The following is a 17,370-nucleotide window of genomic DNA, read 5'->3' as shown; positions in this document are numbered from 1 at the left end:
GATACAAGCTAATCAGGGCTTTGTCAAGCTAATTTGATATAATATAAAATCATAGGTCTTTCTTTATTTCATAAACGAACAACTAGAGATCCAACTAGTCAATTCGTATAAACGAAAACGGTCTTACTCTCGAGAGTAAAGCATTGGACTGACAGAGAATTTGACAATAACTTTAGTCATACACGAGAGTTGTCAGCCGAAGGCAGCCATATTGATTTCAGGTTTAGGTTGAAGATAACAAACATTAACTGATACTACCATTGTGACATGACAACCAAGCTAATACTGCGCTTTGCCCATACAAAGATGTTATCATGGTGATACCCCATGACCTTACTTTATTGTAAATAGTTAAGATGTCCCGATATATCAACACAAGCCCTCAACCTCTGCATTGGAGGATTTGAATTCCATTTCGGACATTTGCTTGGTACTGACCACTGTCGGCTTTTTTCTCTGGGTACTCCGGCTTTCATCGACCTACAAACCTGGCATTTACTTATGTTTTCAAAGAAACCCTTTGAATAATACATATGTTAAGGGCATTGGATTCTATCATTTTTTATTTCCCCATAGTGGTTTAAAGTTTTATCAGCCTAAACAAAATTCCATAATTGATGAATATTACGTACTTTTCGGCAGATTCTCGTATTATTTCTTACAACTGTAGAACGTATCTTTAAATGTCAAAAGAACAGCTAAACTTATGAGCTTCACATCTATAAATCACAAAAGTTGTTGCGGTGTGGTATAGAAAGTCATTCCACAAACATATGATATAGATGTTTACGGTATTTCTATTCAAACCATATGTTAACCTAAACTTCTGTCCTCGGTTATACACACCAAGCTGGACTTAAGAACGAGGAAGATGTGTTTAACTCTCAGCGTTCTAATTGTGGATGTTGTGCAATGACATAATCGTTGCAAACAAAAATGTCCAATTATAAATCTAAAAGGGAAAAGCTCATCAGGTGAAGCATTTGGTCATTTGAACGAGACTTATTTCAATCTTAACGAGAAATTGTCAGGATATTCATTTCACAGGAACACGATATGGATATTTACCATATTCGAAATATCAAATGACCAATAGTTCTATTTAAACCACATGTACACTTAAAACTGTTTCTGGATTTTCACACGTTTATACCAAACAAGACTTTAGCATGATGAAGATGTGTTTTACACTCCGTATTCTATTTTTGATATTGTTCAATGAAGGAGTGTTTTCAAACACCAACGTCCGGTTCGATAAGTTGGAAAATTCAAAATTGAGGAGTTTATCAAACGAAGGGTTTGATAATTTGAACCAAACTTATTTCAGTCTAAACGAGAAAATACTCAAACTACAAAGACGAGTTGATACAATGGAGGAACTCACAGGAGTTGACGATAAATGTAATTGTAACCAATCAGAATTCAAGAGATCAACATCAAACGAGCTCAAAGACTTGTTAAAGACGCTGTCAGGGTTTGAGAACGAGATTCGCCTTCTTGAGAATGAACAGGAAGAATTTGGTCGCCTTCTGGACGAAAGAGACAATACTGGTAGGTGTTATTTATTATCATAAGATGTATATTTTATAAACATTGCATTTAGATATCTAAAAATAATTATGTTAAAGATGCTACACCGCCGACGATGTTTCCCTATTAAAAGCAGTAGCAGACAAAATGCATCATTACCACCATTGAAAAGTTTGAGCTTCTTATTTTACTTCAAGATGAATACACTAAAACTAAAAATAGTTGACTGCGTCCCGAAAATAGCCCATTGCACTATGCCCTATATGAACTGGAGTACTAATTATATATATATAATTGCTCATCCATCAAACACAAAACAATTTATTTTACAACTATTTTGTGTGAATCAGACATTTTTACATAAGTTAAATAATTCTTCAAAAGATATGTTATGTCCTGTCGGCGGCGGAGCATCTTTAAATACATATGTATTTTACGGCGAGTTTGTACATAAACTAGTTGTATTTAACTGACGGTTGTTTAATTAATTAACTTGATTTGATTGAATTAACTATCTTTATTCCCTTTTATTCCAATAGTCTTTTCCGTCTCTCAACCAGTACGATTTCTAGAGATAGTATAACAGAGAGTTGCAAAAGTATGCTATTAAAGTTTAATTAAAAATCGTTGCACATAATACAGCAGTTCTCCAATACACACACACTCCCCTATGCATGTTGTAAACCAACGTTTTTTTCGCACGACTAATTGTTGCGATTTTCATTCCAATACAAGTTCGTGAATATTTACATTCGCGAATTCAAACTTGAATAGTAATTCATATCAATATAAATGTTGTAGATATGAATTCGTCGAAATAAGTTTTCAGGAAGTAATTGGATTCACGAAATTAAATCTTGAAATATCTAGATCTACTTCACATGTACAGTATGTAAGGGAGTTCACACTCAATTCCGGATATGTTATTTGGTTTTATATTTGACTTTATTAGTTTATACCTAATTCCGAATGATTGTGTCCAATATATATTTTTTGTATTATTATGTCCAATATATATTTTCGTATTATTATGCACTGAAAACAAATAAAATTGGACGACATTTTAAAGACACGTGTTTTATATTCTCTCCCTTTCACAGTCAAAACAATATCACCGGGGCTAATCGTACAAACCGGGCTACGCTATTTACACTCGTGGATTGTCTGGGGGAGCGTAGGTTATAAATATTTGCTCGGTGTTCAATTCACGGCCAATAATCTAAACATTCAAGTTGCCGACGGAACAGGTGCGTGTTTTATCAATGCGTAGAAGTGCACTTTTTGTTTTATTGTATTATGCTTTGTTCTGTATTCCGTGCACAGTATAGACGGGTATGTCATATCATCGTTGAAAAGTGTGATTTTTGTTATGTACTCAAACAGATATATATCTAAGCGAGAAACAGAGCTAAAGCTGGATATAGTTAATAAAATTATCACAAATTTCAATGATTACATGTACGTGACTTTTTCTTGTGAATATTATTGTTATAACTTTATTTTCCAAATTACGCATGTGAATACGCTAACCGGTACACACTAAAGAACATACAGTGGATACGTCATAGTTCCTTAATTATTTCTCATTTTTCAGTAGAATCTGAGCTAAGATTTATAATTTTTAAATTGAAATACAGTGTATCAAGAATAAAATCAATTCACGTTTTCGCATTGTAATTCGGTCTATTCTGATTATATAGCCACCTGAAAACAGTTCAACACTTAAATTGTGAAGAGCAAAACTAAAGTTTTGGGGAACCATCTCGTTTATACTCTGTAAACCAATCACATTCTAAGCATGAATTATTTCACATGACGGATAAACATTTTAGAACTTAGAAATTCTCAAACGAGACCTACCAGACGAATCGGTTTCGTTCCAACTGAACGTCGTATACAATTTTACGTCAGCTTCGTACTGCTGGCACGGAAATAACGTTCGACTGAAGAAATGATATTTTAAGAAGTAATATCCACTGTCTCATATATTTTAAGTGTTCGGTATGCGTACAGCTATACCAATCTGTAGCGTTTTCGCATGCGTAATTAAGAAAATATAGTTATAGCAGCAACATTCATCGAGAAAAAAATTACCGAATCATTGAAATTTGTGATAATTGTATGAACTTAATCCAGCTTTAGCTCTGTTTCTCGCTTAGATATATCATTTGTTTGAATATAAGACAAAAATCACACTTTTCAACGATGATACGACATACCCGCTATACAGTGCACGAAATACAAGACAAAGTACAATACAATGAAATATCAATTTTGCTTATACGAATTCGTGAAACACTCTACTGTTCCGTGGGTAACTTTTATATTTGAATTATTGACCGTGAGTTGAACACCGAGCAAATATTTAACACATATGCATTCCTAGACGACGTATTTCTATTTAAAAGAAGCGTTTCTAAGAGCGTAAATAGCGTAGCCCGATTTCTACCATTCCGTGGAAATTAGCTATTGATTTATTTTATTTTTATCAACGTACGTAGAGAACATCCCAACTCCTACACGCCGACCACGTGACTGTGATGATGGCTGGACAACGTCTCCGGAAAAGTGTTACTATTACTCTGAAGATAAAACTAATTGGGAAACAGCAAAGGTAAGCGAATCTTATACACTGCCAAAGAGGTATGGTACGACCTGTGGCGTCCTAAATGTGATCGTTTCAAAATACGCTTTTAGTTTTATTATTTTAATGTCATATTAACAGCCAGGGTCATGTAGGGACGTGCCAGGTTTGTTCGTGGAGGAAAGCCGGAGTACCCAGAGAAAATCCACCGATGCATTTTTTTTAACTTTCGTGACATTGGCTCGAAAATGAGTACAACATACACATAGTACATGCTGAATGGTATTGTTATACGATTTGAGTTTCATCGGTTCCAATTAAATTACTTCACAAAGATGTGGATTTGTTTTCAATACATGTATTTTATGTTTATATGTTTAATAGAAATGTTTATATAGAAATGTAGGGTAATACATTTATGTCATATTTTTCTTCATGGTTATGTAACTGAATAATTCTTACTTAATTGTCAATTTAATACAATCAATTTCGAATCGGTATCTTTGTACATGTACTATTTACGTACTGAATGCTGCTTCTGCCTTTATTCTCCGAACATATCGCGGCGTAGGTCGTGACATACGGAAAATAACCATACCTCTTTGTTAACATTATGATTTAACACAACATTATTGGCATGGTGCAACGAGAGAAACACAATTAAATTATAAACAATATATGTCTAACTACAAAATAAAAAATATAAATAATTTGTTTTGCTTTAGCTGCATGTACAATCAATACTTATTGCCATAATTTGTTTTGAGACACAATTTATCATTTTTAATATTTTTATCTTGAAGTAAAATAAGAACTCATTTTGTCAGTCGTGGTGATGGTGAAAAGTAACGTCTGTAACTGAAGAAATGATACTTATTCATCTACTCCTGTGGCCTTTTTAATAAGCGTCGTAAGTTAGGAAATTGTCGTAACCTTAACTAAAGTTAGGATCCGTGAAGTTTCTGTCTTGCTAAATTTCATATGTTAAGTTACGATTAAAATCATGACGAAACTGTTACGTTGGTTAATGGCTTTTATAGCACACACAATGCAGCAGCTAGACAGCTACCATGTTTAGTCGAACAGCCATGTTTTATTCACTATATTACACAACACAAGCATATCAGTTATACAGTAAGTAGTGCTACTCGTACTTTACACAAGTAAGCGAACCTAACTGATAGATACGTTACAGAAACTTACATTTGTACGACAGATCAGGGCTATCGTAACTTAGAATTTCTTCGTAAGTTATGAATTATATTTTATGTCACGATTTAAAGTGTGGTAATTAAACATGTTTGTAAGTTAAGTTTACAACGAAGATTTAACGAACGCTTTAGTAAAACAGATACATCGTAACTTTGACTTACGAAAACTGTAAATTGAAAAAAATTATCGTAACTTACGAAGCTTAGTAAAACAAGCCACAGATTTTTATAGAGGAAAATACAATTAGACAGTGGTGTAGCATCTTTAAAGTATCTAAGAATATTCCTATCACTGAGGTTTATAAAAACTGGAATATGTAGGATCATATTTGATAATGTAATTGAAAGAATCTTTTATAGAAACATGTAATACCATGTTTTAACTTAAGGATCGGTGTGAAGCGATGGGAGCTAACTTGGTTGAGATGAAGACGGACGAGGAAGCGCTCTATGTGATGGAGAATTTACCGAGTCGCATCGGTAAGACAAACTATGTGCATTTTAGCTTCTCCAAAACCACTTGTCAAGATTAATTGAAATTTTGAATTATGTATCTGCATAATACAGAGTTATCTGTTCTTGCGGGTGGATATTGATTGTGACGTCATGTGTTTGCGAGCATAACCTCATACTTTTCGGAGAAAACGACGTGAATTACGCTCACAAAATAATGACGGAACAATCGATACCTACCCGCAAGGGAGCTAACTCTGTAATTTGCAAAGACGGAATACACGTTTCATGGTCAAAGTTGAATTAAAGTTGTACATTGTATGGTCCTATCCTATCCTTCCACGGAGGGGTGATAGGGATAGAATTCATTTTTGATCTTCTTTCAAGTTTCAGATAATGTAGATATTCAAGGAACGATGACTTTTTAGCAGTGTGCGCGTAGATGTTCGTAATCTATTCCGGATCAAAATACATCTGCATTTTTAGCTTATGAGGCCAATACTTGGAACTCATATACCTTAAAGGCAAATATTTAAGCTCTAGTTCAATATTGCTCATATTAAGCTCTATTTGTGAAAAGTTTTGACAGCGAAAATACGTTATACGCTTAACGTCTACTTGTTTGAAAAAGCTTTTGTATATCAAATAAACACTAATATATAAGGTACTCATCCTCGTGCTGGAACTAAACATCAGGTAAATCCAACAAATATTAAATAATAAATAGACGAAATAAATCAAATAGTACAATATTGTAATTTAACCATCCGGAATTGACGCCTGGTATTCATTTTCGTTGTTATCTACACGTATAATAACAGTTGGCTCTTTAATTATCAATCTACCTTTTTTAACAGGATCAAGCGACTTGTTTTATACCGGACGAGAACAAATTGACGACGCAAGCTGGGTATTTGTTAGTGGTGAGGCAGTGGATACGGCAAAAAGGACATGGGCAAGAGGTGAGCCAAACGGAGTAAGGTCACAGAGATGTGGGTGTACACAATCAAGAGAAAATTTCCAGATGCACGACTGTTATTGTTCGGGATACTCCGTGCTCTATATCTGTGAGATCGTACGCTAACGTTCATCGTGTTCACGAAATGGCAATGCAATCATTTTGTGTCATAACTTATCACCGAATTACTGAATAAAATTATACATACACTGCGACATAACAGGTTTTTTTTCTACATATTTAGTGCTTTAACGATTCCTTACACTACCGATGATGCTGCAATTTTACCTGAGAAATTTAGAGAATACATCTAAAAAAGATATGGTCTTCACAGCTCGTGCTCAAGCTAAAAATACACTAGAGGTGAAATGTCACGTGACGTATTAATTCATATACGTCCAAAAACAGATTGCAACTAGTAGTTTATTTCATTGTTCGCATAAATAAATCAAAAAGCAACTGCAGTTTTTTTTTTAGATTTTGAATAGGTCACTCATCTTTAGATCAAAGCGGGCCGATATGCGTCATACTTCTTTCAGTAATGAATTTCAACAATATGTAATACTTAAATTATTCCGTAAACAAAGTTCAAAGACCTTAACGTGACCGTTTAAAGATTTCAGACGTCGCGTGCTCTTGTACAAAACGAAGGCAGTTGGAAGCACCAATACTCGATTGCATACTGGGCGACAATAATCGATTTTCCAATTATACGAGTCTTAAGCGGCGCGCCTATTTTCTTCAATGACATAAGCGATATGCCAGACATACGCGAAGCGAAAGTAGGTTTTCACTACATGCAGACAATCCGAAACCTGGCCTGAAATGAAGTAAAAATAGGGTAAAACACATTTGTTGGGGCATCTGCAATAGTGAATCCATGTTTAGTAGCAAAGAATAAATGCACAGGGTCACGTTGATTAATTTCCCTACGACAAATCGGCAGTTTGAACGATGTAAAGTGTAAATAAAGCGACACAAATATGTTAAAAAACATTATGTTGCGAGGAGAACTAGGACCACAAAACACCCAGATACCCAACCTGCATGTTGAACATCATGTATTGCAATAAAAGCAGCAAAACGGAGACCTAAACAAGACATCATCAACTTATACCATAGATCTACATATGCATGGACATGTAGGCCTAAGCTCTTACACGTACAAATGTAGCTATGACAGGGGTTTAGTAACTCTCATATTGAATTAAGGCATCGTAATATCTGCAGCATTTATTTTAATCTCTTTTAGAGTACCTTATGATATCTCAATAACATATATAAGAATGTTTTATGTATGATAGATAGAGGATATTCATCAGACTTACATTTTTTATTAGGATTTATTAGGACAATTGATGGATGCAGGCTGGAAGCCTCTATATCCATATCAACAATATGCATTCATAAAATAAGTAAATGAATTCCAGTATATCAATGACTATGATCCTACAATATAGACTATTAGATTTTAAAACAAATATTTTTCCAGTGTTTATCTATATAACATTACTTCAAAGTTGTATACAGTATCTGCATCTATAATATGTTGCGGCAAATTATTCCATATGTCTACTATTCTGTTACTGAAGAAATTCTTTCTTAATTCTAAATTGCAACGTTTCTTAAAAATTTTCTCAGAGTGACCTCTCTTGCCTGTACTGTCCATTTGGAAAAAGTTCTCAGTGACTCTATGATCATATATGTTTTTAACTATTTTAAAAACAGTTATAATGTCCCCTCTAGTTCTCCGATGTTGTAAAGTTGGAAGATTTAGTCTTTCTAAGCGTTCCTCGTATGTTAGGTTTTTGAGTCCCGGAATAAGTTTTGATGCCCTTCTCTGGACATGATTGAGTGTCTATGAACACTGTGGAAAGTGGCATATCAAAGCGTTTAAGGAGATTAATAAATTTAATATTATCAAGCCATGAGTGTAAGATTCTATTTATCAGATCAGTACAATTGTGTTATGGAAATCTAGATAGAACTTATCAACTTTCCATTTCAAGAGTGGTGGAATCAAGCTTGGAGTTGACATTTTTGTCAACAGAGACACTTGTGTGACATCATATTTTGATCATGACGTCATTATTTGTACCTATGATGTCTCAATAGTTTTAATTTACAGGTGTGTTGTGATATTAATGGCATTGCTGAACGGGCCAGTTGATTAGTTATGTGATAAATATACATTTGTGCTAGATATAATAACATGTCAAACTACTGTATATATATTATAAGAATCGAGCAAAATGCCAAGTCTACATCCTTATCCTTCTGTGGTTCTAGCTAGTGGTTGTCATTTAAATAGTACCATTTACAATTTATATTGAATAAATACCTTTCTAGTGCTATTGTTACTTAGACATGATAAATTGCCCAAGATAGAATCCAGTACATGTTGAAAAGACAATGTGACATCTCAATACTTTCACATTTTGAAGGAGCTGTACCCTTTAAAGTAAAGCCAATTTTGGACCAAACTAATTGAATTTGCGGTGCAATACGTCTTGTGCAATCTTGAGAAGCAATTCATGGAAAAATAAAAAAAATCACTCAATTGTAATAAATTTGTCATTTTATTCACTTATTTGTATAAAAATAGTGTGCTTTATTGCTTATTTGTAACAGCATACACTAAATGTTTAAATAAATGCTATTGAAAAAAGGTAATGATCTATCAAATCCAATGAGTATATCCCTGTTTGGGTGTATTATAAATATCATGGTCATATGACGGTAATATTCAGATTTCTCAGAAATAATTGATTTATTGTTAACTTATTAATGCGATTTTATGCAATGAAACCTCTTTTGAATGCATGCGTTTCAATGAGTATGGACATTTTATCTCAATCACTTTCTTTCTGTGTCATTTACATGAGGAAATCCCATATACACTGTTACCAATATATGGAAAGTTCACATCAGATATAGAACTTTTTGCTCTATATGCACTATTTTTAATAGACCTACATGATTTTATATACAGGTCCTGAAGAACTAGGTACTTTTTTCCTTCTTTCCCATTGAAATGCAGAGACACCTGGTTCATACTTTGCTATGATAGATTCCAGCAATGATTGTGGACAGTGATGACAATCTATTGCTTCCCAAATCTTGTGGAAGTTAAAAGCTGTCAGTCGGCCATATTGCATCATCTTCCAGACTTAATTTCCAGACTTCCCACAGGGGCTGGTCTCGATATCCTCAACAATTTTTGGTGCATAATTTCCAAGATTCTCTATCAATTGTTCTAAGGTTGAATTAAAATCACTCATGTTCTTAATCTGATTGTCAATTGAATAGGCAAGACATGAAGTGGTCTAATTCCACTGTGACTGTTCAAATGATTCATCCATATTCTCATACAATATATCCATTTTCTGAGTGTCTGGATGCAGCTGAAATATGAATAAAATAACTTGATTTTAGGCTGTCCTTCTAGATCTGTACATTCACTACTTAACATATTTTCATACAAACATTTTTTGTAGGAACAACACTTACTGCAATACAGTAAGGAATAGCTAGTTTTGCATTACATATATAAATCATCTATAAGAGCACTTTAATTTACCATGAAACAACATGTTAGTAGATTTATAGATTTGATCATGTGATTCCTTCACAGTTGGGTTTTATTAGTTTGACACCCTATTAATAACCAAGGTCATGTAACGACATGTCAGGTTTATTTGTGGAGAAAAGCCACTGATAAGTGGTCAGTTCCTACCAATTGCTCCACATGGGATTCTAGCTTGCAAACCAGAGGTAGAGGGCTTGTAGTAGTATGTCGAGACATAAACCACTCGACCACTGCACCCAACCCCCCTCCTCCCCATTGACAATGAAAAGATTTCATATAAGGTTACCAAATCTTTTGGTTTGATTGATTAATCCAAACCTTAGTAAAACAAACATTGAAAAATTAGCAACTTGTTTCTTAGCATTTATTAGCATAAAAAAAATCCTGCATATACCGCCATTGTACCTGTTTCAGTTTCGCAGTGAAGTTTTTATGTCCAAAGATTCTCTGTCACAGGCAAGACATGGATCGTAGGTGTCCAAAGTATTCTTTCTCACCCCATGATGATCAGATCATTCAATACAGCTAGAATACCTGTAAAGTATGATAAATATAAGTTCAGCACATACCTTATGCATACATTTTCTACAGGTTTATGGGTTTTTTTTTAGTTCCAAATGCATCTGTAATGCATTTTCTTATATTGAAAAAAAAAACAAGAAAAATATATTTATAGTACTAGTTAGTACAGTAGTAATGTAATTTAATCCATTTCAGCTATATACTTGTTGTAAATTTGTATGTGTACTTTCAACCTATGACCTATATAAAAAAATCTAGTGAAAATGAAGTTTGATTACTAAAGATGCTTCATCGCCGACAGAGCGTAAATAATTATTATCATTTGGACAAAAAATTAAGATTAAATGTGTATTTATATTACATCTAACTAACACAAAAAAAATATATACCAATAATTTATTTTGCTATTGTTGTCTGCACAATCAATACCTAACTCCATATGACTATACCACCACACCCCCCAACTGGGAAAAGTTATACAACAAAAGGGACTGCAATAGAGGCTCCAGCCTGGTTTCAAAAGTCATCCTGGGGGAATTATTATGTTTGAGGAGCTTTTTTCCAAGGTGATAATTTAATAAAAATATATTTTGACTTTGCAAATGATTTCTTAAAGATGCTCCACCGCTGACAAATGGTATTTTTTCACTATAAAAAACAGGAGCAGACGATTTAGTATTTTTCTCCAGTTACAAAAGTAACTTACTTTACACCATCACCACCATTGAAAAGTTTGAGCTTCTAATTTTACTTCAAGTTAAAAATATGAAAAATAATTAATTGCATCCCGAAAAAATTCCGTGACACTATATCCTATATGGAATGAAGTACTGATTGCGCATGCACCAAACGCGAAATAAATTATTTTATATTATTTTTTGTGTTAATTAGGCATATATATATACGATTAAACACCAATTATTGTTCAAATGATTAACATCATTTATGCTCTGTCGGCGGTGGAGCATCTTTAAACATATACTTTATTACTGTTTATAAAACGACATGATTGTTTTTATCAGATAATCGAAAATTCGAAATATTTTTTTTATTTTGGTCTACATTTTTACTAACCTGTCAATAAAAATGCAGTTGGCTGACATGACCTCTCCCGTGGATTTCTTTATGGAAAACCATAAATGGCAATACTTCCAGTTCATGAAGATCTGATATCGCCTTAGCCAGGAACATTATACAAATGTTGCCAGTATATGTTGAAGATCAAACTGATTTAGCATGCCGGCCGTCAACAAATAATCGGCAGACCTCACAACTCCTATATGCTCCGAGTCTCATTTTGTCAGTAATCAGACGATTGTGTATAAATGGTAGTCAAAAATATCATACAACATAAATGTTGGTGATCGAGATGTAAAATCTAGATCTAATGTCATAATAGATCGGGTGATTTCACTGCCTCACACAGTTCAATAAGCTCAACTTTTTAAAAATTGTACGTAGAGATCCCTAACTGATAGGTACATTGATGTAAAGCTTAAATATATTAAGTCATTGCTCGCTGCCATTTGTAAACAAAGTAATTCCGGAAGTGTCTGGTGTCTGGTGTTGGCGATTATAAAGGTGAAAACCAAACCGGAGAGTCCGATTCCGTCATGACGGAAAATGGACTATTCTAGTTTTATTTTGCAAAGATCTTCTCCAGATATAGTTTGTCATTACATCCGATCAATTGATATAGCAATATGTATTTCATCGTTTTTAGTATCACATACGATAATCTAGCAATTATAATTGATAAACTCAATCACATACGATTAATTTCGATTATGTCTTTTTTCCTGATGATTTTGACTTCATATCCTTATTTTTTTTATGTCACAATCACCAGATGATGAGACTTGACGGTAAATCTTATTTACTTTTCCTCGTCGACGTCGTTTGATTATCCAGAGACTTGGATATTGTAGATAAAGACAGACTTGTCAGTAAGCTTAGTAAATGTTGCATATATCAATAACATATTATTGTTGGTTGTTGTAAACGAAAGCAGCAACGTGATCACAAAGGCGTTAGTCTAGAACTCTTTTTCTCCTAAAGAACATCAGCCTGGTTATTCTCACCTTTTTATTATTTCAAATGTCAAAAGTAATTCTAATTGTTAATCTCTTCAACTCAAAACGCACACAAATGTTTTAGGATTTCAGTACTTTCAATACTTTGATTATCATTTCAAATTTCTAAATTAATTCTACCACCACATAATCTTAAAGCTGACAATGCAAGTTAAAAAGTATTCAATTAAGATTTTGAAAATTAAGTACACTTGTATTTCAAGAATCATTTATGAGACATCCCCCTGTCGAGATCAGCCATTTTTGTTTTTCTCTCTACCGGTATTCCAACACGCTCACCGTGATATTTCAAATGATAACAACGGTTAATTCGTAACAATAATAAATAAAGTTTAATCAACCTGCTTATCTATGTACATTACGCAGTACAATACAGAAATAAGTGTTTTCGCGTTATTATCTATTTATTATTCATTATTCTACTATACATGAATCTCGAAAGTACCACTACTCCATTTTCCTTACAAATAAGTAATCTCTGTTATCCGTATAAAAGGGGCTTCATTGGTATTCATTATTACAATCCATTCTACCTCGAAAATGACACTTCTCCTTGCAAAGAAGTTGCCTCCTTAAATCAGTACGAATGATTTTATTAGTGCATTCGTTAATAGTTTCCATTCTATCTCGAAAGTGACGTTACAATCCTTACAATGAAGTATAGCCTCCTTTATGCGTATAAAGTGGCTTCTTTGGTATTCATCATTGTCCTGTATTCTATTGTATTATATCGGAGAAGTGACACTATTCCCATTGTCCTTACAAAGAAGTAGCCTCCTTAATTCGTACGAAAGGATTTCTCGGAGTATTAACCATGCCCTCGATTCTATCAAGGGACGGGAGACTACTCTCATCCACCGAAAGTAGTTCGAATCGTTGTACCAATGACGTCAAAATCAAGAAGATCTGCATTCTGGCCAAGGATTCCCCCATACAAACTCGTCTTCCTGTAATAAAACATGGTGATTAGTTTGATGACCATCTATCTAAAACCTGTACTTGTGAATACAGTTACCTTATTCTATTTTGGGAATGAACTGCAGTTTTGTTGCATTTCAAAATTAACTACATGCGATTAATAAAACTTCTATCCATTTTGCTTGGGAACGGTGGGTATTTTAACCAAAGGATTTTTTTTTAAATAATCCTCCAGAGTGATTATGAAGGGAAATTTAATTGTCGTACATGTAAAGAGGTTAATTCGGTCAAAATTGAACTTCAAAAGTAAAGAAGCAAAGGGAGATCGGATAAATAATTTAGCTTATCGTAGTTTCGCATACTTGATTCAACAACAAATAGTTCCGATATATAATTCTAAATATTGCACAATTACCTAACGAAAATGCTAATGCGACCTTGTCATGGTCACATAGATTCCCATCGCTGTCAATGAACCGGTCAGGGTTGAATACATCTGGATTTGTGAATTCATCGGGATCGTTCAAAACTGATCCAATATTTGGCAGAACAAACGCTCCCTTTGGAATGGTATAACCACCAATAGTTGTTTCTTTAGATGCTGTGTGTGGCAAAGACAAAGGGACGACGTTTGCACATCGTATCACCTCGTGCGTCACCGCTTCGCAGAACGGCATTTCCGCTCTGTCGCTAAGCGACGGGATACGCCCATCGCCTACTACTCGTGACATCTCGGCCCTCATCCTTTCCTGTAACTGCGGATGGTGTATTAAGTAGATTGCTCCCCATGTTATCACTGTGCTAGACGTTTCTGTTCCAGCAAAGAATATGTCTGACAGACAAAGCATCAAATTATCATCTGAAATTAAGAGTATGTCAGACTTTAAAGTACAAAATGTCTATATTTCCTACCAATAACAATGATTGTAATCTAAATAGACGTAAATGCTATAAATAATCTTATCATATAAGTAGTATGCATAAAACGTATATACAGGTTGCATGCTAATTGTACAGTGTAGAGTGCATAAATAGACATAAATGCATAAACCACCTTATCACATCAAGCGATATTTACCTGTAGTTTATTTCATATTACTGAATATTACTAGTATATAAACATGACGTACATGTAGGAGGGTTAATAAATCCGATTGACATCTAAAATATAACTATTTTGGTACATTACAAAATAAAATTTCGAAAGATTTGCTTTTTTTATATGATCTTTAAACTGTAATAGTGCCTATACATGACTTACCATATACAAAGACTTACGCAATATAATGTTTCATTAAAAGAGAAATAATTCATTATAAAATTTCGCTTTTCTTTTCGCGAGTTTAGTTTAATCACTTATTTAGATAAAAACCTGACTTATAATGAGAGGTAGTTCGAATCATTTTTTTTTTTTTATATATTCGCGAAGTTTAATGTCCACGAGCTGGTTTTGAAACAAAACAGATCGCGAAAATAAGTAGCCATGAAAGAAAGTTGGTAAACAGTATGCAAGGGTCGTTACAGTATCGTACAAGTATACCATTAAGATGAGGACAACGCATGCGTTTATTAACCAAAGAATATCGATAACAAAGAAAGATAATAAAATGTATGGTCATTTGACCTTTTGTACATAGTAAGACAAAAATAGAAAAGAAGTTTGATTTACCTGTAAATATGCTGTTTGACTCCGACGCTTGCTGTTGTGAGTGGAGAAAGGAATCAATGAAGTCACGTGTTATACATCCACAACTTACTGGAAAAGCTCCCATACCGCGTAGACACTACGTTCAAACTTCGTGATTTCCAGAATATCTCCAGGAACATACTTCATGAACGGAAAAGCAGTTATGATACCAATAGAAGCATTGATTTCCGCCGAAGTTATTGATTTCTGGACAAGTTGACGTAGTTTTGAATCGTCTTGATCGAACCTACGTCCAAGTATGACGTCACATATTATGTTGGCAACACTACTCATCACCACCGATTTCATGTCAAAGGCTTCTCCCCCACATCGAGTCTGTAAGTTACCAACGAGCACATCAACCTCGTCCGTAATTGCTTTCTCGAAAGACGCCTTCGCAAACCCGAACTTTTTCGAAGTGGTTGACGCAAATGTTCTAGTGCGACGGCATAATTCTCCAGAACTCGCTACGATTCCTATAGTAATCAAAACAAGATTTTAACGTAAATTGTCATTATGTTTTCAGAACTAAAGCCTGTATGCAAGGCAAACCTTACATACCTTTATTTGCTTTAATCACAATAAAAAAATACCTTCAAATGGAAGGTTAATTCTGAACAGAACTACTGAATCCTGTTAACAAATTTGATGTCTATTTCATTTTAAAGGCGTTTGCGACTGAAAACTAGTTCTTACTTTAACAGACTTGGTCATACAAATGCCAGTGATAACGCTTCTTACAAGTTTATATTTCATTGTAAGACACTTACCTTTCTCCATAAAGACCACAGAAAACAGATACGTGTTCGGTCGGTCGGAGAAAACGTCCCCTCGTTTAACAAATACTTCATTGAGGGCTGTACTTCCATTCACGATAACAAACAACTTTGACCCGAGCCGAATGCTGAAGATGTCGCCATATTGCTTATGTAGTTTGTTATATATAGAACCGAAGGCGTTGTGTTCCGGAGCAGGAATAGACTACCTATAATAGGGAGACCAATAGGCCCCGGCGGAAGCTTGGAAGATGAGAAAATCCGAAACAGGAGGAATAATATCACGGATATGACAATACACTTGATTAGTGAGCCCAGTAAGAGTTCCAGTTCCATTTTGCAAGGCAATACTGTTTGTGTAAACGAGATTAGATATCCGACATACCGGGGCACTTGTCAATGGAACTTGTTGTCATTGTTTGTAATTCAATGACCAGTATTCGATGACCTTGATGACTATTGTATGTCGATGTCTGGTTCACAGGTGTATATTGTCTGATGTTCAATGACCCATGAACTGTGTTTTGGAGAATGTATATGAGTGTGAAGTACATGTGTACGCACCTGTTCATGTTTGTCTGGTCAGCTGGTCAGTCATGCGTTATTGCTAATTTTTTTTACATATGTGTGTCTATCAAACAACTTATCATTCTCTGTGAGCTTACTCTTGATACTACGTACAGGGGTTACTATCACTGTCGGTATATCCACCCGTGGTATATTTAATGAGGAAAATTGACAAATCGCAGGCCTGCAGATTTCCGTTGAAGATTGCATAGAGAGAGAGACGTCAAACTTCAAGTAGTTTGATGTTCATCAAACAACCCATTTGTGGTTGAACATACAGGTAGAGTCTTCAGTTTTGCTACGAAGTATTCCTGAGTTGAATATAGCGACACTAATCGTAACCCCTGTAGAATTAAGGATGTTGTGAGTTAGGGCGCCAATGCACCAACGTGTCGTAAAGCATCAGCATGTTTGATACATTTATTGTGGAAGGCATAAAGCATTAATTGCCTATCTTTCTAATTGACTTTCTTCTTCTGATC

The 17,370-nt window shown here is 34.4% G+C and overlaps 1 protein-coding gene, 1 long non-coding RNA gene and 1 pseudogene across 3 annotated transcripts; 1 reads left to right on the top strand and 2 right to left on the bottom strand.

The window, feature by feature from the left end:
• The first annotated feature begins 865 nt into the window (after window positions 1–865).
• On the top strand, window positions 866–7,017 carry LOC138309350 (CD209 antigen-like). The gene is made up of 4 exons (XM_069250529.1): window positions 866–1,551; window positions 4,032–4,144; window positions 5,715–5,805; window positions 6,636–7,017. The coding sequence occupies exons 1-4, from the start codon at window positions 1,170–1,172 to the stop codon at window positions 6,860–6,862; spliced, it is 813 nt and encodes a 270-aa protein (XP_069106630.1). The 5' UTR covers window positions 866–1,169; the 3' UTR covers window positions 6,863–7,017.
• Window positions 7,018–9,296: 2,279 nt separating this feature from the next.
• On the bottom strand, window positions 9,297–12,497 carry LOC138309039 (uncharacterized). 2 transcript variants are annotated; one of them, XR_011206186.1, is made up of 3 exons: window positions 11,922–12,497; window positions 10,731–10,859; window positions 9,297–10,140 (listed from the first exon to the last, which is right to left on the bottom strand). It is a non-coding gene; the product is annotated as an uncharacterized lncRNA (long non-coding RNA). The 2 variants fall into 2 exon arrangements; XR_011206185.1 differs by lacking the exon at window positions 11,922–12,497 and having other exon boundaries at window positions 10,731–11,820.
• Window positions 12,498–13,257: 760 nt separating this feature from the next.
• Window positions 13,258–16,907, bottom strand: LOC138309038 (cytochrome P450 2H2-like; annotated as a pseudogene).
• Window positions 16,908–17,370: the final 463 nt, after the last annotated feature.

The sequence above is a fragment of the Argopecten irradians genome, chromosome 15 (genome assembly GCF_041381155.1).
Source record: "Argopecten irradians isolate NY chromosome 15, Ai_NY, whole genome shotgun sequence".
Lineage (NCBI taxonomy): Eukaryota > Metazoa > Mollusca > Bivalvia > Pectinida > Pectinidae > Argopecten > Argopecten irradians.
The sequence above is the reverse complement of the archived record's forward strand: the minus strand, read 5'-3'. Positions and strand labels throughout refer to the sequence as shown.